This window comes from Dipodomys merriami, unplaced genomic scaffold, assembly GCF_024711535.1.
Source record: "Dipodomys merriami isolate MVZ:Mamm:240054 unplaced genomic scaffold, mDipMer1.0.p SCAF_192, whole genome shotgun sequence".
Taxonomy (NCBI): domain Eukaryota; kingdom Metazoa; phylum Chordata; class Mammalia; order Rodentia; family Heteromyidae; genus Dipodomys; species Dipodomys merriami.
Window position 1 is genome coordinate 2045048 of NW_027203293.1, and position 26579 is coordinate 2071626.

Here is a 26579-nt window from a genome sequence, read left to right on the forward strand (position 1 = left end):
TCACATCCATGAAGGTATAACTTATATTTACATCCAGCAAAACATCTTGTCAGTGCGCCATGTGTGTGGAAGATCATTTCTATGATTTTTATGTGCATTTAATGTTAATGATGTATATAAGGTTACATAAATATGTCTTATAAGCACATTTGTCAGTGTTTTAATCAGCTACTGCTATCTATTGAGGACATTCCTTTGCAGGACACACTAAACATTTTTTTTAATCCCATTTATTTCTCACAATAACATTAAACAATACCTATTCTCCATATTTTACAGTTATTATATTTGAGGTTTAGCAAGATTAGTTCACTGTGCCAAAGCCACACAGCCTATGCACTGCAGACCCTGGACTTGGTCTCAGGTCTGTCTGGGACATGGGCTCTTCACACACTGATATGTTTTTACCAGGTGGTCTTGGAGCCTACTATGTAGTAGCTGCCATATTCCCGGTATCCAACTTCATGTTCACACTGAAGCCCAGAGAGGTTAAGAAACTGGCCAGCTTTTTATCATCCCTTGACTTGAAGATTACTTTTTGAAAAATGACTTTTCCTCTGCTTTTTACAAAATGGCTTTTAAAGAATGTTTGAGAAAAGGAGAACATGGAATGAAAAGAACCATTACTTGAACAGTTCGTGCACTTCATGACAGTATAGAAGAGCAGCCTTGTCAGTTGCAATTAGAGACTACTCTGAGGAAGTCTCTCCATCTGAAACTGCCAGCCAACAAATGCCCCTGGGTATCACGTGGCTTCTTTGTAGAGGGAAGTGATAACAGGTTATATTTTAAGCCAATAGCTCTGCTAGAGAAAGGAGAGATGCTATTGCACATTTGTCAGAGCCTTTCTAGCCTATTTTTCTGCCTCCCACAACTCCTAGGACCTCGCAGTTACTCAGCCTCTTTCTGGATCTCTGAATGTCTCTAGTCTCAGGCAGGAAGAAACCCCTGGAGCCCCACCCTCTGGGATACCTCATCTACTTCCCCAAGCTCTGAGTCTAAGGACTGGGCTATCTGCCACCTTCACCAGGCTTTTGTTCTGCTGTCTGGAGTCTGTCTTGCTTTTCAAGCCTGAGGTTAAGTTCTTGACCCTGAGATGTCATTGCCAATACCTATTTCCCATGGACTGAGTCAAAGAGCCTGGATCAGGATGGTTGGGGCCCTTTGACTTGCAAAGAGGCCCTGCCCTGGTGCCACCACACAGCTGGACATTGTATTGCCTGTGACTGACCATTTGTATCCTTAGCCATTTGTCAGGAACCATTTGCTCAGGATGAGCCCTAAGATGCTCCCCCATTTACCCTGATTACTCTCTCTTTCCACTTATTATTCTTTTGGAACACTGTGTTCTGCTGTCTGGGCCAGGCTTTTTCCTGGCACTGACAACTTGTCTCTTTCCCTTTAGCCCCAGTCTGGCTTTCCTGTTCTCACCTGACCTACTTATGTGCAGCCTTGACTGGCAAAAGGCCCCACCTGCCTTTCTTTGTAGTCGGATCTGTTTTACATCTCAAAACAGGAGACTCTTTTTTACCAAGATATCCATCAGAAGGGGCAGAACAAGATTAAGTCCCTGCTAAAGGGTAGCAGACATAAAGAAAGGAAAGATGGAGAGTATTGCAGGTCTTGCTGAGTCTGGCTGGCAGAGCACACCACTAACCTATACAGGCTGCCATTCCAGTGAGAAGCAGCTAGAAACTTACAGCTTGCCTGGCCAAGGTCCTTTCTGCTCTACAAGATGCCTGCAGCCCAGCAGCTCCTGGTGGCTGGCTTGTCACATGCACACCATGGTAACCATGGCAAGTTATTTAGGGTTCCCCTTAGTCTCTGAAGGTTACTTCCTTCCTGGAAGGCCATTTGCACTTGTACTCAATATTTGACCTGGAGCCCAAACTTTATTCTCACCTCAAACCCTGCAATTTCCCAAATGAGGAATTCATATTGTTACCTATAGGATTCCAGATCCTGGCAGTAGTGAATGCTCAAGAAGTACTAGATGTATGAATAAATGCATGGAAGAGCTCATTCAACTCCCATCTCTCTAAAAATCCTAAACACAAACCCCTCAAACAGCCCCCTGAAAAAATGCTCCTCTCATTGGTCCAAATGCTCCTCTCATTGGACTCCAAAAGAATCAGTGCTGAGTGTCACCTCTTGCCTCTGTGCTTGGAGCCATCAACAGGGAGAGAAGCAAGACAAGCCGTTAGTCTAACGTAAACAAGCCTTTCTCTCCTATGCTTTCTAAAGGAAAACTCCACTGTGTACTTAATTGGATCCTTTCATGCTGCAATGTATGCTGTCCTCCTTTACCCAAAGTGCAATGGCAACTCATTATCTCTGATGTTCACAGGGGGTAGCGCTGCCAAACAAACCAGGAGCTGACTCTTTAGCAGCTATGTTTCTTTTACCTCCGTTTTCCTAAAGATGTGTCCTTCTACACATTTCAAAGCTTCTGCTTTGACTTTCATGAGTTAGTCCATAATATTTGTTGTGCTATTGGAGAAAATAATTTCCATCTGTTCCTAATTATTTAAAAAAATGATGGTGTCTTCTTTAAAAGAAAAAAAACGATGACTAATTCCTCCCTCTGTCCTCTGCTCAAATACTGAATCTCAGATCCTTTGAGGTCTCACAGAATTTAGGCGTTAATTCCCTTGAAAGCACTTTTTAAGCTACTGCACTCACCATGCAGATTTCATTAAACCTCCTACTCTATTCTTCCACTGGTGTCTCGGGAAAGGCAAAGGAACTTTTGTTGTATATTAAAGCACTTTGCTCAGAAATACTGTCTTTGGAGCCCATTTATGAATCTGTATGTATTTATTTAGCCTCCAGACAGGAAACAAGCATCTGTTAGGACTAAAGGAGAATGCAAGTGGACGATGTCTCATCTTATTTGTGGGGAACATCTGCTTACAATAATGTACATAGCTCAGATTTCAGGGTTTGTAGTCTTGCATGGTTTCATCCTTAAATCATCTGTGTTGGCAAAGAATAGTGAGGACTAGGCCAGGAAAAAAACCATATGAAGCCTATGTACAGATGAGATCAAATGAAAAGCACAAGACCTACAATATCCCATAGCCAGTATTTCTAGTTTCTAATGTGTTCACCTTGGAAGCTAGTGTATTTCTTCAATGATCATATGTCAAAAGCTGTTCTTTTCTGGACTTCTTTATAATTGGCATTTGGACTAACAGGATAAATTTTGGGGAAATAGTTGCATGTGTTAGGTGACTAATGAGTTGGGTCATTCTAGGTGGAAACTCTGCAATAGTCAGGTTTATCCATGTTTAAATAAAGAAGCAGAGACTGGGTACTTAGTCCTGACCCTGCTATTTGTTTTCTTTGTGATATGAGAAATTTTATTTATATTACTTCAAGTATTTTTTTTTTGTCAACCCTGGGGCTTGAACTCAGGACCTGGGCACTGTCCCTGAGCTTCTTTTGTTCAAGGCTACTGCTTCACCACTTGAGCCACAGCTCCACTTAAAGCTTTTGTGGTAGTTAATTGGAGATAAAGAGTTTCACAGACTTTTCTGCCCAGGCTGCTTCAAACCCCAATCTTCAGGTCTCAGCCTTCTGAGTAGCTAGGATTACAGGCATGAGCTACCAGCACCCAGCAATGTAATTTTTTTTATTCATAAGATGAAATTTTATGAGGATTAAATGAATAATGAGAGCATGAGTCTTGTCCATGTTGCTATTAAACCTTCTTTGTACATCTTGTTATTGTGAACAGTATTGGCACAGAATCCCAGAGTCCTGGCATGCCGATGCTTTCTGGGAGAATCTAATCAAGCTTCCTCTGTCCCAGATAATGACCCTGAGAACCATGATCACTGAGGAATTAGCTAAAATGGGTATGAGAGACCATTTTGAAAGAAAATACTTAGTTGGCACTTAGCACATTTAGGGCTGTTTTTTAAAAATATATACACACATTTTTAAAATACGTTTTTTATTGTAAAAATACTGTACAGAGGCGTTACAGTTATATGAGCAAGGTAATGAGTACATTTCCTATCAACCATTGTTACCTCCTCCTTTGTTTTTCCCCTATCCTCCCTTCCCTCCCACCTCCACAACTACAGAGCCCCCTCCCTCCACCCTCCCTACCTAAATTGTAAAGTCCGTTTTTCAATGTAGTATCTTGTACATATCATTGTTACAGTGGGTCAACCTGTATCCCTATTTAAGCATTTTGTTTTTTCCCTTCCCCTCCCCAAGCTAGAGAAGTGTATATACAAGATGCAGGGTACTGACATCAAATACAGTAAAAACAGGTGTTATACCGTGGGGAAGGAACATAAAAAGAAACAAAAAAATCAGCTAGGCCCAAAGAAACATGGATCCTATGGTTTCCCTTATTTGCAATAACTAGTATATGTCTGGGACAAGCAAAAAGTCAAAAGCTATGTACATATGACTAGATAAGATGAACCCCAAGATAGGGACACAAGTGGTTTTTTCTTTCTTGCTATTGTTCCTAACACACTTTTTAAAAAAAGAAACTTACTGAAATCTACTAGCATGCTATCAAATTAACCGGGACACATTTTTCCTTGGGATTACAGATCAAGATCTCACTGTTTGTCTGTTCATCCAGAGGAAGAATGGCAAAAGTAGATTAGTACCATTCCCTAAGAAAGCTTTTATAGACTCACTTTATCATCTGAATTTTTTAGTAAATGTTAGTAAGTGTGAGCTGTCACTGCCTCTGGGCATACCTAATCATTTAGGGCAGGTATGTGTGAATAAAGCCATGTGGAGGGCTAAGGCACAGGCTGTACAGGAGAAACCCACAGAAGAGAAGAACATGAAAAAGAGCAGGAATGATCTAATCTGAGGAGAAAGAAGATATGAGAGTGCGATCTAAGAAGGAAGGTTCCTCTTTACTGACTGATAGAGGGCTACCAGGTCCTCTGTAGGCAGTTTCTGTACTGGTACCTAGCTACATGGGGACATTAGCATACCATCATAGAGAGTACTGTTTTCTGTAAGCTGAAAACTCCTCAGAATAAATGTCCTATAATTGTCCAAATAATACATGTCCAAATACAGGATGATATTTTAACAACTCCTGCTCTTCAAAAGTGTTTACTTTTCTTAGTTGACAGACAAAATTGTATGCATTTATCATATATGATATGATCTTTTGAAGTATATATACTCATTAAAGAATGATTAAGTCTAGCTAATTGCCAAAGGCATCACCTCTCTTGGCAAGAGCACCTAACATCTGCTCTCTTCATTTTTCAAGAATATAATGCATTATCAGTAACTATAGCCACCATCTCCTGCAGCCAATTTGAAGTAATCATCCTATCTAACTGTAATTATGCATCTTTTGACCAACATGGTCCCATTACATCCCTGTCCACCCATCATAGCCTCCTGTAAACAGTCTGTTCCCTACTTCTATTTAATAAACATATTTCTTTCTGTCTTTTTTCTTTTTTTCTTTTCTTTCTCTCTCTTTCTCCCCACCCCCCCCTTCAGATTTCAAGAAAGCAGATTTGTCTTTCTGTACCTGGGTTATTTCACTTACCATACTATCATTTACCATACTGTCCTCCACACTCATCTCTATTGTCACAAGTAAAAAGATATTTCCTTCTTTTATATTGCTGAATTGTATTCCGTGTTTATATAGCAATTTGTTTTTAGGTTGATTCCATTATCTGGCTGTTGGGAACAGTGCTTCAGTGAACATGTCAGCCCAGATGTCTCTTTGACATACTAATTTCATTTCCTTTAGCTTTATACCTAACGGTAGAATAGCGGGATGATAATGTAGTTCGGTTTTTAACTCTTTCCAATGATGCCTATATTTATTTACGTTCCCACAGAGTTATTATTAAGAATTCCAGTTCTTTGTTCATCCTTGCAGATATTTGTCATCTTTTATCTTTCTGATAATAGAGATCTTAGTAAAAGAAACAAATTCTCTATATCACCTTTGAAATGACTTGTTTCATTATCACATTTAAAGAGAATTTAGTATGTTGAACATTCACCCATCCTTGCTCCCTTCTTTTAAAGGTGCAAATGCTAGCCAGAGAGAGAGAGAGAGAGAGAGAGAGAGCTGGTAGCTCATGCCTGTAATCCTAGCTACTCAGAAGGCTGAGATCTGAGGATCACGGTTCAAAACCAGCCCGGGCAGGAAAGTCCATGAAACGCTTATCTCCAATAAACCACCAGAAAACGGAAGCGACACTGTAGCTCAAGTGGTAGAGTGCTAGCCTTGAGCTGAAGAGCTGAAGGACAGCACTCAGGCCCAGATTTCAAGCCCCACAACCGACAAAAAAAAGGGTGCATCCATGTTTATTGCAGCACTGTTCACAATAGCTAGGATATGGAAACAACCCAGATGCCCCACCACAGATGAATGGATCCAAAAATTGTGGTATCTATACACAATGGAATATTATGCAGCCATTAGAAATGACAAAATAATGGCATTTGCTGGGAAATGGATGGAGCTAGAAGGAATCATGTTGAACGAGGTAAGCCAAGAGCAAAGAGACAAACGGTACATGGTCTCCCTGATGAGTGGATGCTAAATCCAAAATGTTAAGTGATACGACAAAATTAACAGGGCTTAAGAAACAAAGAACTCCCACTCATCTGGTCGAACCACTACTAAATATCCCCATGCTGCTGATCACATGTATGGTGTATATGTGTACACCATTATATGTTATAGACTGTGATAGACAATTTGCTCCAGGAAAGTTAGAATGAACTTGTGACTTTAAATGAGCATCATTACTCCACAATACTGTGAAATTTGGGAAATTATGTAATCACTTAATCACAATTAAAAAAAAAGAATCTCGGGGAAGGTAGGGAGGGAAGGGATGGTAGGGGGAAAACAATGGAGGGGGTAACAATGGTCAATAGGAAGTGTACTCATTACCTTGCTCATGTAACTATAACCCTCTGTATAGAATCTTTACAATAAAAAATTTTAAAAAAAGGTACAAATACTCATGAGCAAGTTCTGGAAGCTGGGGTCACAATTATACTGGGTACATAGTACACTTTGTAGCTGAAGATGTCAATGCTCTGGACAAGTTATTTTACAAGAAGCAATACTAGTGAAGAGGAATGACACTGTTGAAACTTTGTCTGAAAATTAGCAGAACACAAAATATTTCCTGCCGCCCTCCAGATAGTGGCCAGTAGAGTATACAGCTTGAAAACAATGGCAGAGTCTTTGAGGGATGAAGGCTGTTATGAAAGAACTATGGCTATTTGCTTGTTGTCTTTTTATCATGGACTTAGCCCAAGAAGAAAAACTGCTAATAAAAATGACTTCATCCTTTCATTTAAAAAAAAAAGAAAATTTTGTGTTCTATATAGAAAACATGTTTCTTTCAAATTTTTTTTATTGTTTTTCTATGTATAAACATTTCAGAAAGGTACAGCAATTATATATTGATTAATAAAAGTGTGAAGATCCAATATAATTAATTATTTTACTAGCTAATTTTAAGCCTGCATGTGTCTATCCTGTCATTATAATTATAATCACTCTCAATGAAGTTTCCCCTACTCTGAAAGAAACAGGTTGGTGAGACTTGAGTCATGATTATAAAGTATACACATGTCAATTGAACTTTCTCAAATCTAGGTCGCTGGGGCAAGGAGACCCCTTGAAAAACCAGGCTGAGTGTCAAATTCACAGGCCCTTCAATATGAAATAATCCTCTCAGCCCACATTTTGTCTCAAAGACAATGTAAACAATGCACTGATGTTAAGAAACAGAAAACTGTGCTCATGGTAATAGCAAAGCTTCATGGTGCATGTTTTTACACTTTAATACATTGTGCTTGCTTCTGCCATGTTAATATTTTAAGTAATATGATTTCCTTTTTGTCCAGTTTTATATTCATCTCCTCTCTCCCTTCCCTTTTGTCACAGTTTTCTATAATGCTATACTGGAAAATCTTGGAAAAGAAAGTCTTGGAGCATAAAGTCAACTAATCTTTGTAAAATAATAACAAAACCAGCAATGGAAATGGATTTAAGGTTCTGCCTACAAATATTATCTTATGTTTTTCCACAGACTCAATCTGTGTCCCAGGCTTTGATCCAGGCCTCAACATGATGACTGGAATCACCCCCATTAACCCCATGATACCAGGCTTGGGCCTGGTACCACCCCCACCACCAACAGAAGTGGCCGTTGTCAAAGAAATAATCCACTGCAAAAGTTGTACTCTTTTCCCTCAAAATCCAAGTGAGTAGCACCTCTAAGAAATACTTTGCTTGGTATTTTAAAATTTTTTATTTGAATTTGCATTGTATTTGTTTTCAGGTGTGATTCACCCAGGCATGTACAAAAAGGACTATTCTTCAGATGCTTCTGTCTCTAGATTAGAGCAAATATACAGGGTGTATCCTTGTGTCTGCCAAGAGTTCAATCAGTATGGAGTATTTAAGGGTTTATATCTAACATTGAGAATCTTTTTGCATGCATTGGAGTCAAGTATTTCCGAGAGAACGGTGTGAAATAGATAAGCATTTCCATCTATCTTCACAACTGTGGGAGAAAAAGTCTGAAATGTGTTTTGCTAGATGGAAATTTAAATTAACTTAGGAGTTAACAATTTTTGAGGAGAGGAGAACCTGTATCTCCAAACTTCTGGGCCAAATTGCATATGAAGTAAATGGACTGGAATTTTTTTAAATTTACCCTCAAATAACTGGGGTTATGTACTTAAATAGCTAGGATTTTAAAAAATTTGTATTAATCAGTGTTGCCTTTTTTTCAAGAGATTGCTTTAGTAATCTACATGTAAACTAGGTAAAACGTTGTGACAGTATACATTTTATCTTCTTATACAGCCTCCCCCAAATTTAATAGTTTGCTCATTTAAATGCGAATAATAACCAAGTATTTTTTCAGGCACAGCGTCTTGCTTGCCAAGTAAGTATTGTGCGTGCTTTCTTGGGTCACGCTTCTGTGTTCTACGATGCTGCATTTTTATCTGGCAAGAAGACAAAGCAGAGAACAAGCCAAGGTTTTTCTTCACGTTGTCATTTCATCGTGTTTTGTACTTTGTGAAGCCTCTCCTCCCCTTTTCCTAAGCCTCTGTGTTATGAAGGAAAAATGAAATTATGCTAACATGTGCATCACCTTTGTTCACAGACAAGCACAGACAGGCTATGAGAAAATGAACACAAAGAATAAAGGTTGGGAGGAGGAGGGGAGAGGAAAATAAAAGTTTCTATAAAAGTTGACTATGACCCAGTCTAATGCAAGTAACTGCAAAGCTTGACTTTTGCCAAGTGAACCAGGAAAAAGAAAGTCAGTAAATCAAAGACAAAAAAAAATTCTGTGTTTCATTGTGATATTAGATCTTCCACCTCCATCCACAAGAGAACGACCTCCTGGGTGCAAGACTGTGTTTGTTGGAGGATTACCAGAGAATGCTACTGAAGAAATCATTCAAGAAGTCTTTGAGCAGTGTGGTGATATCACAGCTATCCGAAAGAGCAAGAAGAATTTTTGTCACATTCGCTTTGCAGAAGAATTCATGGTTGATAAAGCCATTTACCTTTCTGGTACTTTGCTTTACATAAGGGGTTTTCTGGGCCTTTTGTCATGTTTTGTGATGTTAATGTGAGCTTATTTCCTTTTGCCTTAGTCCACAATAAGGTTCTGGTGGGTTTGGGGCTGGAGAAGGAGGAATTCTGCCTTTTTTTCCTCTCAGCTTTGAGGTGCTCTCTGTTACCTTTATAAGACGGTGCCTCATGTACCTTGCTGCAGGAAATATTTCCTACTATCCAGACTTTAGAAATTCCATTGAGTTTTTAATTAATGCTCTCAAGTGCTTATTAGATAAAAGCTAATATTATGAGTACTTAGGACCATTATTATTCTTGGGTGGAATCCTCTTTCAGTCTTTTAAAAGTGAATTCCCTTTCACCACCTTGGGGGTACCAAAGCAAGATCAGTTCTTTGCAGGAAAGTACTTCGTGGGCCACTGGTAGGTCTAGCATCGTCCCTCATTTAAATCTGTTCCACTATCCTTGTTCTTTGGTGTCAGATTTTATACAAGATCTTTTCCAATGTTGAAATTAAGTGTAGGGCTGCTTTCCATTCGTGGGTGTTGAAGTATGTGGAATCTGTCAACAAGTCCTTTTCCAAATTTAAGAATAGTAAGGCTAGTGTTGCTGTATGTGTGGTTTTTAAAAGGGCATATTTTTAGATTAATTTATTGGTCTTTCCTCATGCTCCAGAAAGAGTTTTCAGTCTCCTACTTCCTGTATATCCCTCTTTACTCCCAAGGCAAAGCTAATGGCTAACGGTGGGAAAACAATAGGAAAAAAAAAGTGTGTGAATATGACTGCCAGGTTTTACTTAATTTCTGCAGTCTGCTTCTATTGCTGAGATGTTCTGTGCAAACCCCAGAAGCCTTGAGGTTGTTGCAATACCTCAGAGACTTTCTTGAGTTACATAAAAATGTGAAGAATTTAAAAACCTTTATTCCAGTAAACTTACAATATGAAAAAGAAAATAAAGTCTGGGAGTATTCCCTAGTAGGAATGGGAAACAGAACTGAAGACATTTTGCAGTGCACACATGGTTGTCAGACTATGGGGGTCTGGAGAGTGTAATGCTGGGGTTCAAAGCCCTGATTGGATTACCTTCCTCAGAGCCTCTACATACTCATCTGCAGAATTATTATACTCACCAACCAGGACTATTAGGAAATGTAGAAAAAATAATCACCCATTCTACATTGTGTTATTTCTTAACAGTACCTGATTGTGATAAAGAAAGGCTTGATTCTTGTTTCTCTGCAAACCCTACCCAGGGGACCTGAGTTCTAGTCACTATGATAAACTATAACTTATCAATAAAACTTCTGCTTATTCCACCTCATTCAATGAGAGGTTCAGAGCAGATCAAAGCTCCTTTCAACATGAACACAATTCAATGCTTAGACCCAATCAAAAGGTCATTCACAGCCCCAAGGTTAGACATGGGAAAGGGAGTTCCTTTACTTTTGCTTCAATGCTCCTTGTCTTTTGCAGAAGCAGGAAGTCCCACCACAGGTCTCACCTGCAACTTCCCTGTCTAAGCAGAGGGCAGTCCCTGGCTCTACCACCTCAGCTCTCCAGAGCTGAGAGGATCTGAAAGGCTGACTAATTGAAGGGGTAGGAAGGAGGCAAGCTGCCCTTCCTGCATCAAGCTTCTGCAAGCCCAAGCCCAGCTGGAAGGTCTAATTTTAGTACCGCGTTCACATCTGACGGCCAAACTAATTTTAGTCTCAGCCTCATCAGGGTCTCTTTTAAGGCTGTAATGATGATGTTCTGGTGAAAGAGAAGGTGCATCTGGAACAGAAATGTCTGGAAAGTGATTCTCTGGATGTGAGCAGGGGAAAGTTGCCTAGCCAGTTTGGACAGTGGCCAGTCCTAGGCCCGTCCTAGGCCGGTCCTGCCACCCAGCTGTTCTGTGCATCACTGTGGCCTGCTCACTTGTTCATGTTCCATGGTCCTCCACAACCAAGGCACACTTTGCTCTAGCAGTTAGTTCTGCTTATTAGTGATGGCTGTTTGCATGGTTGATCAGTGCAGTTATGTCTTTACCTTTTACTATACACAGTGGAAGCCTGGGAAGGAGAAGGGTTCAGTGGCTTGAAGCATCAGATATGAGATCTGTATCTTATTTGTAAGTTTTCAAAGGTGTGAAGTGCCCTACTGGGGAAAAGTTGGCCATTATAGGGATTTGCAGCTGCGCTTTAACCCAGAATGCTACAGACAGTCCGTCCAAACTACTATGAGCTCCAAAACATCAGCACAACACAACACAACTCAGCATTTTACAGTTGTATATTTCACTTGTAAAGCCTGACATGGCAAAAGTGCTTATTTTGCTCTCTTCTCCGGCAGCATCTAGCAGCTGAGTTCCTTCTGGGACCTGAATTTATGTTCTGAAAATCAGAGTACCCCAAAGTGAAGAGCAACCTCAAAGTCAAGTCTTCTTATTTGAAGTTGGCTGGCTGGCTTCAGGCCTGCGATGATGTCTTAGATCAAGTTTCAGCTCATAATCTCTATAAGTGTGTTAGCTCCAAGTAAATCCTCCAGAGTTCTAGGTCTACTGTGGGGGGGGGGAGGGTGCTTCAAAGGTTGTATGGACAATTTGTATGGCCCTGCGTGCCAGATGGGTGCTGCAGGCTGAGAATGAGGTAACAGCCAGATCTCTTGGTAGAAGGTAAAATATTTTCCTGAGTGTCCCAGAGGATATGTGGAAATGAAACAATATTGCAGAATTGCCCTAGTAATTGTGGCTTTTGCAGCTGCAGCGAGAAAATTCAACTGCAGCCTTTCCTAGAGGAATGAAGCAGTACCCTGCAAGTGAGGTATTCTGGCATTTACTTTGTAGATCCCCTTAAATATCACAGATGCTCTTTCTGTGCTCATACCCCATCTCTTTCTAGAAAGAATTTTGAGTGCTTATGCAATAGAGTTACAGCAAACTCCAAATACAAAACACAGCCATATAAAGAAATATATATACATGTATGTACACACACACACACACACACACACACACACACACACACACACACACACACACACACACACACACTCATGTCAAATATGTTTCTGAGCTTCCTGAAAACCAGAGGGAAGAAGGGGGCCCAATTAGTATCTTTTTTCCTTGAGGTCATCTTCTGGGTGACAGTAATTGGTACATGGTAAGAAATTCTCTGAGACACTTCTGGAACGATCTTTGTCCCCAGATCTGTAACAGGCTTAATTTAGCAGTATTTCATGATGGATGGGAAGAAGCCATTAGCCTTTCTACCTCCTAGGGGAAAGATGTCCTATCCTGAGCACAGAGAAATAAACCTGTGCTTGCTTAGCATCGGGTAAAGCTCGAACCCAAAGTTGTGTCCATTGTGACCAGACTTTCTCCGCTGCTGCAGGTTACCGAATGCGGTTAGGGTCAAGTACAGACAAAAAGGATTCTGGCCGCCTCCACGTCGACTTTGCCCAGGCCAGAGATGACTTCTATGAGTGGGAATGCAAGCAGAGGATGCGAGCCCGTGAGGAGAGGCACCGGCGCAAGCTGGAGGAGGACCGGCTCCGGCCACCGTCCCCACCGACCATCATGCACTACTCCGAGCACGAAGCCGCCCTGTTGGCCGAGAAGCTGAAAGGTATGCAATCTCACGCCTAGCATTTCTTCCTCTGCCTTAGCTACATTGCCCGCTGACAGATAAACGTAGCCATCTCCAAAGGCCGCAGCTCTGGAAACCTCTCTGGTCCCGTCATCTGCTGATTGGGGGAATCAGAGAGCAGGAACACCTAGAATGTGCAGACAGCTGGGCTTCAGCAGGGCCCAGGCCTTTCCAGCCCCTTCTCCTGCATGCCCCAGGAATGTGTGCACTGTCACTCTACCAAGCGCAGTGAATGAGGTGACAGAGAGCTGGCAGCAGCAGTCCTACACCCAATCGCCTGTCCTCTGTTCTAGTTAGCTCCCAGTCAGCCAGCCACACTTCCTAGTGTCCCCTGTGGAGTTTGCAGTTCCACCAGGCTCTGAAAGCCCTCCCGAGGCACACTGGGCCCTGAACTGAGGCCCACAGAAGACAGAGGAGAAGCCTAGATTTGGATCCCTCCCTCCAGAGATGGAAGTGTTTGTTAAAGGCAAAGAAGTGGCTCAAGTAGTAGAGCACTGGCCTTGAGCAGCAAAGGCTAACCAACAGCATGAGGCCATAAATTCACACCCCAATACTGGCACAGGCCCAAGTACTGGAACACAGGTGCACGTGCACGCATGCACACACACACACATACACACAGATACACAAATACAGAGATGGAGACCCTTCAGACACCTACAGATGTAGCAATGTAAGTGTACACACTTCCCTGCCCAAAAGATTTGCAAAGGCCTCCTCTGACTTCCAAGCTTTTGGACATAACTACACATAGAAGACCTTACTACATGCCCAGCAGAACTTCAGTGATGATGGGGAAAAGGCCAGGTTTTGAAGTCAAGATGACGGTGGTGGTGGTGTATGTGTGTGTATTGACCCAAGTGTGTGAGATGAACAGCATATACACATTTAGACATTTTATAGGCAAATCATGGTCAGTCCCTCCTCAGGTAAATGGGTGCTATTGGGCTAACATACACCAAAATGGTCACAGACAGACATCTACAAGTAAACAAGTTACTGGAAGCAAAGCCAGTAGCAAGACTGTCAAATAGGTACGGGTGCACATGTTGAAAACTCCAAGGCAAGTTTTCATAGAGCATGCAGAATTTCAACATGGCATGCTAAATAAGATTGCTTTCCCAACATAAAAAGAGGCATTGAGATATTCTAAATTGAAGAAGGAGCCCTGGGAAAAAAGACACATGGGAAGAAGAGAGGATTTGCCATGTACACCCTACTGATAGAACAAGGTGGAGCTGGAAAAGTTTCTGGGCCAGATGGTGGATCCTAGATGGTTGTTGCTGGCTTTGTTTTTTTTCCTATAAACAACGGAGAGGCTATTATAGATTTCTGATGTGAGGGGGTTAGTGATTGGTTCTAGGTTTTTAGAGAGGGTTTTATAATATAGCTGGTGTATTTCTGTGTATTAGATGTTATCACTAAAGAAAATGTGTGACAAGCCACCTGACACCTATATTGGAAAGATACAAAAATGACATTCTATGTTTTAAGAAAAGAAAAACAAAAGTATACAAGTCCTGTGCTTCCTGTTTTAATTCCCTGCTGACCCTGAACTGATCCTTCACAACAACAGTGTTTCTGTAGTTTGCTGACACTTTTGGTACATGCTCTGCTCTTCTGAGAAAGTTTGTTGCATACATGTAGGTACATAGGCAATGGCTGTCTCTACCACCAAAAGCATAGACAATGTAAATACAGCCATCCTCTATTCAATCTAGAAATCATATAGACTGTCCAGATTGAGAACAACATTCCCAACTAGGTCTGCTCATTGGACAAACACTTTTATTTTTTTAACATTAAGTGTGCAGTGTAGTACCTTATGCTACACGGACTAAGCTGAATCCTGTCAGGTCCACACTTCGAAGTGACAAAACCTAGTGCCTTCAGTCACCTCGTGGAGGAATTTCATGAAAATTTGGCATCTCCATTATGTTACTTTTCAGAAGGCAGAGCTGAACACAGAACTTGCCTCTTCTTTTGGAAGATAGCAGATTGGGATGTCAATTTGGTAGAGTAATTTTCAAGCCTTGCCATTTCAAAAATGTATATTTATATAGATGAGTATAATTTGCAAAACTCAGAAGCCATACCTTTGCCAAGTACTGCTTGATCCCTTGAGGTGCAAGCAGATTGGAAATTTTAATAGATGGCTGTTACAGTAGAATGAACTAGCTGAGGATCCATCTTAGGCAACAGTCAGGTAATATCAAGCTTGACAATTTCAACCCAAGCACAGAGTGTGGAATATAAACAGCATTTAATTGCTTAGGAAATTGGCTGCCTCCAAGAGAAAATCCACTCCACGTTCCTTATAACGCTGCAGAGCCAGCCAGGAGAAGCCAAGGAAACTGTCTCCCTGATGATTATTTCATTGATGCGAAGATATAAAATGCAGTCAAGACGTAATTTACAGAAACCTGTGTCAGAAAGGAAGATAAAATACAGTCTGAAAATACCTAATTTGGTTTGATTTTTTTGTGTTTCTCCCTTGAGAAATCTTGCTGTCTTAGTTTTATTACAGTTCCTCCTATTTTTTTATGTCGTACTTATATTTATTCTTACAATTTTCTTCTGGTAGATCAGCTTAATTCAGCAAAATTTGTACAAGCCCAGTTGTTATTATGACCCACAAGCCTCTCTGTGGCCTGTCTAGTGCTAAAACTGCATATAGTAGGTGTTCAGTAAACTGATTCCTTTCTCCCTTCTTCAGCTCTTTGGGCATGTTGTGTTTTTGATCCATAGTGATACTAGGAATGAGTGGAAATGAAGGCAGTGATGTGCTCACCTATCATTACAGTCACTGTACAAGTATTTGCTCAGCATTTCACATGTGCCTGGCATTGTGCCCAGTACTGGAAGAAGAGAACGCAGTATACCAGCCACCAGCCCCTGCTTCACAGACCTTAGGTTTCTTGAGTATGGCAATAACACTTGCCACTTACAGTAGTAGGTTTAAAATTTTTATATGTACATATATACATACAGATAAACATGCTATGCATTTCATGTGTATGCATGTATGTGCGCATCTGTGTATGCCAATACTGGAGTTTGAACTTGGGACCTAGAAACTATCCATTAGTTTTTTCACTTAATGCTGGTATTCTACCACTTGAGTCACAGCTCCACTTCTGGATTTTGGTGGTTAAGCAGAGATAAGAATCTCATGGACTTCTATCCAGACTGACTTTGAACCATGATGCTCAGATCTCAGCCTTCTGAGTAACTTGGCTTACAGGTGTGAGCCACCTGTGCCCAGCTGTGGGCATTTTTGAAAGTGGCACTTGAAGTATGCTCTCCCTGGAAAGGTAGCCAACTCAGTGGACAGTGTTAGGGTAAGGGTAAGAGAAGGGGGAATCTTTTTTTTTTTTTATTGTGAAAATACTGTACAGAGGGATTACAATTACATGGGCAAGATAATGAGTACATCTCTTATCAAGCATTGTTGCTCCTCCTTTGTTTCCCCTTCCCATCCCTTCCCATCCTCCCCTCGCCCCCCCACCCAATCTTCCCCGCTCCCCCCGCACCAAAGTTGTAAAGTTCGTTTTCGACATAACGACCTGTACATCTCATTGTTGCAATGGGTCCACCTGTATCCCTATTTAAACGATTTGTTTTTCCCCTTCCCCTCCACAAATTATACTGACATCAAATACAGTGAAAACAGGGGTTATACTGTGGGGGAGGGACATACAAAGCAACAAAGAAATAATCTTATAAATGTGTTAGAAACAATCACATGAAAGAAAAAAAACATTTGAGTACATATCTTATGGTTCATTTCCCTAACATCACCTTATCTGACCTTTTCTGCTTGACTCAGACATATACTAGATATTGCAAATAAGGGAAACCATGGGACCTATGTTTCTTTGGGCTTGGCTTAGTTCATTTAATATAATTTTTTCCAAGTCTGTCCATTTTCTAACAAATGGGGCAATGTCATTCTTTCTGATGGAGGCATAGAATTCCATTGTGTATATATACCACATTTTCTTAATCCATTCATCTATTGAGGGGAATCTGGATTGGTTCCATATCTTAGCTATAGTAAATAGTGCTGCAATGAACATAGTTGTGCTGGTAGCTTTAGTGTGGTCTTGTTTGTAAACATTTGGGTAAATGCCCAAAAGTGGGATTGCTGGGTCATAGAGGAGCTCTATGTGGAGTCTTTTGAGGAACCTCCATGCTACTTTCCAAAGTGGTTGAACAAGTTTACACTCCCACCAACAATGCAGTAAGGTTTGAGAAGGGGGAATCTTTTGGGACCAGGTCACCTCATTCCATTTGCTGACTGCTAGGCCTTCCAAAGCCAGGGGAAACACAGTTTTATAGTGTTTTGTAGTGTCTGAGACACCAAGTCTCCCAGCGTCTGTTTCATTAATATAAATTCTAAGAAAGAGAATGAGTAGGCACCCTGCTGATTAACTAGACATTGTTCTGAGACAATTCAGCTTAATGAAGACTGACTGGGAAGTAACTGTGCATAGACCCAAAGTTTATGGGATGGCTTAGAGAAAGTGAGAAGGAGCTCGATAGCACCATAATTACACTTTATTGGAAACAGTGGCACCAGGCAGACAAGATAATGAATTCCAGTGTGTCTAATGCAGACTATCCAGCCCTGAAGGAGCCCTGGGTTTGGTCTGTGCAATGAAGAGATTGATTAGACCAGGAGGAAGCATTCTCTCCTCCTTCATGGGGGATTTCTGTGGGCAAGAGCACTTAAAAGTTTTGTGTACTTTCCTCCCTTTTGGAAAGCTGCCCATAATCTCTCTTTATGTGATAAAGAATTTCTCTCTGTGTTAGATGGAAGTTCTGACAAAGGTCTGCAACAGTGCTATTGAGAGCTCGCCATGTGTCACCATGCATCAGGTCCTTCTGAGGACTATACTTAGATTTCCTTAGTGTGACCAGAATCAGCCTGTGACTGAGAGGTAGAGGTGGAAGTGGTACCAGCATTTTGCAGAGGAGGTTGTCAATATTTATGGTTCCATGAAAGTAAAAATCAATAATGCTATGAGCCAAGTGGACATTCCATTAGCTAAAAGCCAGGCCTCCTCCTTCAGACAAGGGAAATAGGAAGCCCAGAAGTCTATCTGAGAATCACTTTCTTGGTATTACTAACCTTCATAAGGCAAGATAGACCATTTCATTTAGAAACATTTTTCTTGACCCTGAAACACGAATCATTAGTACATTCTCAGATTGCCCTCTTAAGTTTCTCATTTTTACAGATACTCAACAGTTGACAAGATTGTGGGGAGCATTAGTCATCTCTGTAGCCTTGTGTGGTGTCTATGATTTCATTACTTGGTGCATGGTTAATTGAGTGGCCCAAAAAAGGAGACTTGTTTGGGGCAAATTTTCCTTTGATCCAGTTTTAGCATATCATTGCTTCCTTGTTAGTGAATGAGTTAAATAAATCATTGGCACCTGATTTTTTTGTATATTTGTAAAAGAGTCATGATTTCTCCGCCACAGATCTGTAAATAACCCCTGGAGGAAGGGCGCACTTCTCAGTGCAGGGCCCATGCTTCAGGCACATGTAAAACTGCTGGGCTGGGCAGAGTATGGTGGGTACTTGGTAAGTCTTAATCCAACTAGTACATAGTTAATGATGGGAGTAATTTGTTTTTCCCTCCTCTTTTGTGGGCTCAGGGAAATCCAACCTTGAATTTCTGAATAGATAGGTCAAAGTCAGGCCATGAACATAAAATATGAAACTTTGGTGGGATGCAGTACCTTTATTCACAGCTGGATCTATAAAAGAACAAGAGAGGGAGGTTCCATGTTTGAGTAGAAATATTCTACAACACTTTTCTTTCCAAATAAATAGATATACACACATATAATGAATGGTATGTTGACACATTCATTCATCTCTGCCTTTGGTGATAGATGGATATTGCTTACAGAATTTGCCTTATAGCTGGGCACCAGTGGCTAATGCCTATAATCCTAGCTACTCAAGAGGCTGAGACCTAAGAATTGTTTGGAGCCAGTCTAGGAAGACAAATATAAGAGACTCTTTCCAATGACTAGCAAAAGGTCAGAAGTGGAGGTGTAGCTCAATTGATAGAATGCCATCCCTGAATGAAAAGCAAGACACTTGAGTTCATGCCCTAGTACTGGCAAAAACAAAATTCCTTACAAAGATTTCTATTGTCTAATAGATAAATATTTATTTACATTTTTATAGAGAGATTTTTCCTAGAGTTGTAAAGTAGCCTAGTCAAAGACAAATAAAGGTTCAGACTCCCTTCCTCCATAGAATCAGATCATTGAGTTGTGGGTGGAGGTAAAGAGGCCTAGTATTTGATTGAAAGGATTTACAATAAAGACTATGCACGTTTCCAGGTTCTTGGATTTGTTTTCTTCTTTCCTGGATGAGAGTGACATTCTTTCATTGCAAGTAGGAATTTAGGGGCAAAGACTCACAAAGCTCTTAAGAATCACATTAAATCCTTACAAAATCATTTAAATTTTAAATACTCTTTTCAATTTCAAGCTTTCATAGTCTGCCAGCTTAGATTAGTTCCTAGTTTACCTGACTTTCACTGAGTCATTTCTTCTATGCTGCCAAATTTCAGTAAAATGCAGATTCACAGTCTGGAGGACTGAGAGAGCCTGAGAGAGGCTGAGTCTGCATTTCTAACAAGCTTCTCAGGGATGATCATGCATGTGGTTTTTAAACACCAAAGATTATCCTATATGCAATGTTTCAATGTGTACTACATGTGGGGTGTCCAATAAACATGGGAAAGAGAGAGAAGAAGGGAGTATGACAAAGTCTGCACCAGAAATGAAGCAAGATAATCATCAAACCACTACTTATTCCTCATAAAGCTAATAACCAAGTGATGGTAGTAGTCCTAGAACTAAGTGTGCTTTCCAAAAAAAAAATCTGTGAATAATTTGATAAGCTGGTTAGTGCCTTGTTGCCAAAGACTCTACTACTCTAGGACTGTCTGGCATCACTAAGTATTTCACAACCAGAGACAATGAGCTCAGGTCTCAGGATAAAGGGAATTGCTTGCTTGATTCCCATAGGAGCATGGGTCCACTCTGTGAGAACACTCTTTTAACATGAAACTAATATTGTTGTTATCAACTATGATGCTTTCTGACTTTTAATCACTGGTTTGCTCAGGATAATACAATCCATGAAAAGTAAAGCTTAGTCAATGTGCATATGTGAAAATGGTATCTTGAGGAATGGGCAGGGTTGGGAGAGATGGGAGGAGTGATTGAGATGCATTGCACTCATGAGCTAACATGTTGACTTGAAACCCCTTTGTACAACTACTTAAAGATAATTTTTTAAATTGGATAAATAAAGCAAAATACAACCCACAAAAGGGGATGTGAGAAGTCACCAGAAGATTAAACTATGTCTGAGAAGTTTTTCTCTTCTCAAACCGCAAATCTGGAGACAGAGGAAAACCAACAGTCACCCTACAGAGACTCTTTTAGCACAGTATGTAATGATATAAACAGCGCAATAAGCCCACAGTTCAAACCAGGGTGACAGGAGAAGTTCTTTCATAAAATGTCACTTCAGTTGAATCATGAGGAAGAACATCAGCTAATCCATGGTTGTGAGGGCCCCTAGGAAAAAAGCACAACCCGTGCAAAATCGGGCGATGCCATGGCGTTTAACAAGAGGAAGATGACAAAGGAGTGGGGGTGGACTGAAGAAAGGAAAACCAGCAAGCAAGCATTTCCAGTAACCTAGGTGTATGTGGTAAGGTTTCCTAATGGCTTAGGAAAAAAAATTGGCATATTTTTGTGTGCCAGACCTGGCACTTGAAATGGAGGCCTGAGTGCTGTCCCTGAGCTTTTTTTTTTTTTTTTGCTCCACTACTTGAGCAACAACTCTACTTCCTACTTTTTGGTTGTTAATTGGAGATGAGTCTTGGATTTTTCCTGCCAGGCTGGCTTGGAACCATGTCCCTCAGATTTCAGCTTCCTGAGTAACTAGGATTATACATGAGAGCCATTGGGTGCCTGGCTAAATACTGAGCCATTTTTAATGAACAAATGGTCCATTTTCCCTCCATGATATGACAATTTCCTCAATTCTTCCTGTGGAAAAATTGAATCTGCACACTCTAGTTTCTAATTGTACACATGTCAAGAGTTATGCCTAAGCATGTTCACAGAGAATATTTGGAATTTTTATAAGTGCATCTTTGATGTGATTTTTATGAGCAGTGTTAATTTCCTTACACATGAGTAGTCTTACTAATGCTGCAATCTAAATCCTATTTAAATTAGTTTATATTGTTTCCCACTTTCTCAGTGATCTTTCCACTGAATACAAAATTGAATTTACAGTTGGGTATTGAAAATGACCGCTCTCAATATGCTTCTTAGTCATCCAGAGGGAGTTACTGGCTTGGTCTTAATTAATATAAATTAAAGTCACTTCTAACACGGCAACAAATATCGACTGGATTTACGAAGCATGGCTTGACTAATGTGTTTTGAATTTAATTTGAATGCCAGTATATCAATCATACATCAGGCCTGCCAAAGAGTTCAGAAATGAAGTTGGGAATCTTCAAAACTCTATTCTTCTCTTAATCAAATGGAATTTTGCTTACTAGTACTAGATAATGTGGTACAGAAATCTCTTGGCTCCTTATTTTTTCTTAAACAGTGTATTTTCAAGTACTTACCCCTTAAGGATGTTGTTTCCTCTGTCTGAAAACTCTCAGCTCCAACCTGCTGCTTGTAGCTTATGCTTAATGTCCGTTCTAGGTCTAGAAGAAAAGAACAGTATGGTTTTTAGGTCATGTGAACAAAGATACATCTTTAAATGTATAGTGTGTAACTTAATGTATCTATGAAACCTAGTGACCACAGCAACAGAAGGGAAAATGACCTGTGAGCCCAGGAATGAAAGATGTTCTCTCTCCTTGCAAGCTCCAAAACTCTCAAGGGTTTTTTCCACACTCCACTCCCCACCCCCTTGGTGTTGTGTCTAATGGGAAGTCAGTGTTCCTTGTGGTTGTTATTTTTAAGAGAAAAGAAAAGACTGCTCATAAGCATTAGGTTTATTTCTGCTGTCTGTTCTGAGGTCCATTCTCCTAACGTATGTTGACAGGGAGAGAGGCGGAGTGCGTGGAGGGAGGCAGAATTTATTCTGACTGTAACGGTCGCACTGGGCCTCTCAGAAACATAATGCTAAATTATGGGCCTCTCCATGGGCTGAGGGTAATGTTAAGTTGCATGATGGATTTTATCTTATACAAGCCGCTTTGGTCCATGAAATGAGATAAGAAACCACTGCAGCTGGAGTTCACCGAGGGTTGAACTATGACGGAAAATTCCAGAGTTAACACAATTGTATGAGTCAGCTCTGATCCTAAAGACGTGTTCTCTGTCCCTGTGGATTGAGGTTTTCAAGGAAACTGGACTTTTACTTGCATGGTGTTTATTGGGCACTCCCAGACCCCTTCCTTCCTCGGGTTCTGGGGAGGGAGCACAGGGGGAAGTTCGCGCAGAGCAAAGTTTTGATCCTCAAATCCAGAAGGCAACTGCTGCAGCAGGGGAGGATATGAAATCTTGGCTGATCAGTCTGCCGTCCTCAATAGCTGCTCTGTGCCTAGAGAGGACAGAATGGATTCCCTGCACCCTGAGTCAAGATGAGGCCGTTTCTCATGCAGTGTGTGAGCGCCAGCCCCATCAAGGAAGCTGAGCCCCGATCTGGGAGGATGACTTTGGGGGAGAAGATGGAAGATCTGACGTAGAGCATCTCATACAACTTACAAAGCATGAGGCAATGCAATATTAGTAACCATCTAATAGTTGATTTTGTTTAATCTATGAAGCGAAAATAAAATTCTTTCATTCAACATGAATTGCCTTCTGACCATCTGTCTGCAGTGTGTATGATGTGTGTAGATGTGAACATGTAGGAGAATGTCTGGTGGTCCTTTCTGGGGCCAACAGGACATAGAATGTGGAAGACATTCAGTATTTTCTCAATGAATAAGAATCTGAATCTTCCATTATGCTTTTGCTGCTGAATATTAGAATTACAAGTTTACCTAGTTCCCTTTTTTAAAAAATCATATGGTTTTTTTTCTAAATCATATGGTTCAGGGGTAGAAAAATACAAATGGAAGGCTTCTCCCATCAAGTTTGCCTGGAAAATATGCACAGAGCCTTCAGCAGTAGCTGGATCGATTAATGTTGTAATAACTGACAGATAGCTTCCAGTTCTAATTAACTTAACCACCTTCACACCTGTTTTCTCCACCTTCAAGCCATAAAACACAGGTCTGTGCCATAACTGTTCTCAAACAGGCAAGTCTATTGGTTGGCTTTGAAGTAAACTTTATCACTGACTTACAGGTGGAGGAAACTTCATTCTCTTCTTTCTGCCTCTCCCCACACACCCCAAACCAGTTCAAATGGGTTTTCTAGCAGCCATGCAAAGCAAACACAGACCATCTCAGAGTGCATGGCCTCTTTTGTGGAAAACAAGGAAATGCTTTCTTTCCTAAAACATGTCACTGCTACCCTAAAATGAAATCATTATTGAACTACAGCAGAAGAAGAAAGAATTTTCTCCTACAGCCTGCTTTAGGAAGAGTATCTCACATTACAATCAGCTTGAAAGCAATTTAGTCTGTTGACACATTTTGACACTAAATCAACTAATTCTATAAATCAGAAAACTGACATCACATCCTATTTCTGAACATAGTTGAGGCCAAATAGGCCTTAAGAAGGTAAAAAAGATTTGGTGTGAGACCAGGACTATGCCCAGAACAACTTTTCTGTAACTGAGCCTTCAGACTTTGCATGTAAGAACAAGAATCCCAGGGTGGTTCCACAAAGTCACAAATTAGAGAAGAGAGAAATTAAACACTGGTGAAGCAGTTAGTCTCAGGAGAGTGAATTTGTCCATTTTAACAAGTGCAGCTATCATAGTGGGCTGGACTGTCTTTTGAGAGGACCCAAAAGTATCTACGTTTTTTTCTTGCCTTGGCATGATTTGTGCTTGCTGGTCTTCCATTTGCAGATGATAGCAAGTTTTCTGAGGCGATCACAGTGCTGCTTTCCTGGATAGAAAGAGGGGAAGTGAACCGCCGGTCAGCAAACCAGTTCTATTCCATGGTTCAGTCAGCCAACAGCCACGTTCGCAGGCTCATGAACGAAAAAGCGACCCACGAGCAAGAGATGGAGGAAGCGAAGGAGAATTTTAAAAATGCCTTAACTGGGATCCTCACTCAATGTAAGTGAACATTTTGGGGGCCATCTCTTTTGTTGTGATTTTGGTTTTTGCCTTTCTTTTTGCATTCGTTTATGTTTTTATTTGGGGGTAAGTAGTTCAATAACCTCCCACTTTTTTACTCCATATTGAATGGCAAATCTCATAACCTGTCTCATGTTCTGTGGTACTTGGAAGAGCACGGACCCTGCCCTGAGAGCTTACTTCTCAAGGTGAGCAATGTTTCTGTAGCTTTTCCTAAGAACTCCATGCCGGGCCCCCGGGACAGGACAGCCTGTCCATACTACCACAGTTCATTCCACATCTCAGGATGGGTCACCATTCACCTGCAGGCTGTCCCCACTGCCCTGCAGGTCCTCCAGTAGAAATCAAAGCCTGTCCTTGGGATTCTGTTTAGGAAGAAGGTACCATTAAAAAGAAAAACCTCAAAACTTCTCTTTAGGATCCTTTCTTTGATGAGGTGAGCTTTAGCTGTTCCCCTGGGTTGCTCAGAAGCAGAGACTTTTGTCCTTTCTTCATTTGGAAAGTAAATTGCCTTAACTACTTAATGTGGTGATTTTTCATGTCTAGATCCTAAATTGATGAAGGAGTGTAAATGGGGCTTTCTCATAGAACAATAGTCAAGGTAATTACCCAGGGCTCTATTAAAAAAAAAAAAAAGGTGTCTACTTTTTCTATAGGAGTTCTGTCTGTGTCTGTACTTAACATCAGAGTAGCATAATGCATCTCAGCTGCCATGTTCTTTCACTTGGTAAAAACTGTTAAATGACACTGTGACAATGCTACACTCCATTCTGTACCAGGTGCATGGACCGCACACTACAGCGACATTACAGGATTTGCATATTCATTCTGGGGATAAGTAGTGTTTACAGGGATATAATATGCCAAAATGCCTATCACTTCTTTCATCATTGTAAATCCCAGGGATGATGTGTCTGTTAGGATGGTATGCTGGATGTGTGAAAAGTCAGAATCTTCAATGTGAAAGTATCTCATGTGACTTTGTTGTCAAAAGGCAGCTTCTAGCAAGATGCCAGTGGCTCTGGCCTGTAATCCTAGCTACTCAAGAGGTTGAGATCTGAAGATCATGGTTGGAAGCCAGCTCAGGCAAGAAAGTCTGTGAGACATTTATCTCTGGTAAGCTACCAAAAAGTTGGAAATAGAGCTGTGGTTCAAGTGGTAGAGCACCAGCTTTGAGAAAATAAACAGCCAAGCAAGAGAGTAAAGCCCTGAGTTCAAGACCTAGTACCAACACATACATACAAAAAAGTTTACAGCATCAGAAAGTACTGTGTAGCAAATTCACAAACATAAATCAGTATATAACCAGCATGAGTCCAATCTGTCCTTAAAGAAAAGGAATGAGGGGAAAAAATAGAATTATTCTGTCTCGCACAGCTCACCAGCCTTGAGAAATTAATGGGTTAGTAGCCAGAGGAAAGGGAAGGAAAGAGTGCATTAGCAGGAGAGAAGGACAGAAGGCAAAACAACTCCAATGGTATAATCGCTGTACTTAGTGCAGATAACTGTGCTGTACTGTGTAGTATGCATACTGCATCACTTGCCATTTAGCAGGCTTGGCTCATTCACCTCTCTCTGGAGTAAGTTTTCCTCCCTATACAATTTATAGTTCCATCTGGCAAAGGAGACTCAACCCTTGGCTATAAAGGGGAAGATAGGGTAACTAGAGTAGTTGAATATTTTCTTTTCTTTTGTATTAACTATTACAAGGCCTCTATGATATAGTTGAAGAATTAGAGGTTCCTGCCTGTCATTATGCAGGTCTAATGTTTGGAACAACTGAGAGATAAGAAAGTGTAGCCTGTGTAGTCCCATATATCAGCTTTTTATTACCAATTGGAAAATGAGCTTGAGATGTGTAGCAGTAGCTGCTTCCTAATGGGAAGCCCCAGCGTGGGGCATCTAGGCTCAGGCAGCACTTAAGACACAGGCTCACCTCCTGGATGCCTGGGCACAGGAAGAACAGAGAAGAATGAGCAGAACGAGGGACGTACCCAGGAGGAGTCAGCAAAGGGGTGGAGAAGGCCCGGGAAAGCCCACCTAATGGAAAGCTCAACGTTAAATTCCTAATCATTGAACTTTGGTTTTCACTCTTCCA

The 26579-nt window shown here is 40.9% G+C and overlaps 1 protein-coding gene across 12 annotated transcripts in view; it reads left to right on the forward strand.

Annotated features, from left to right (window-relative positions):
- The window catches only part of LOC138831335 (ecto-NOX disulfide-thiol exchanger 1), a 542641-nt gene that overhangs the window by 385638 nt on the left and 130424 nt on the right, over nucleotides 1-26579 (forward strand). For all 12 annotated transcript variants that reach the window (XM_070028466.1, XM_070028467.1, XM_070028455.1 and 9 more), the window contains 4 exons: nucleotides 8073-8246; nucleotides 9368-9574; nucleotides 12949-13182; nucleotides 24248-24460. In XM_070028466.1, the coding sequence (XP_069884567.1) occupies nucleotides 8073-8246; nucleotides 9368-9574; nucleotides 12949-13182; nucleotides 24248-24460 (828 nt within the window). The remainder of the gene's footprint in view (nucleotides 1-8072; nucleotides 8247-9367; nucleotides 9575-12948; nucleotides 13183-24247; nucleotides 24461-26579) is intronic.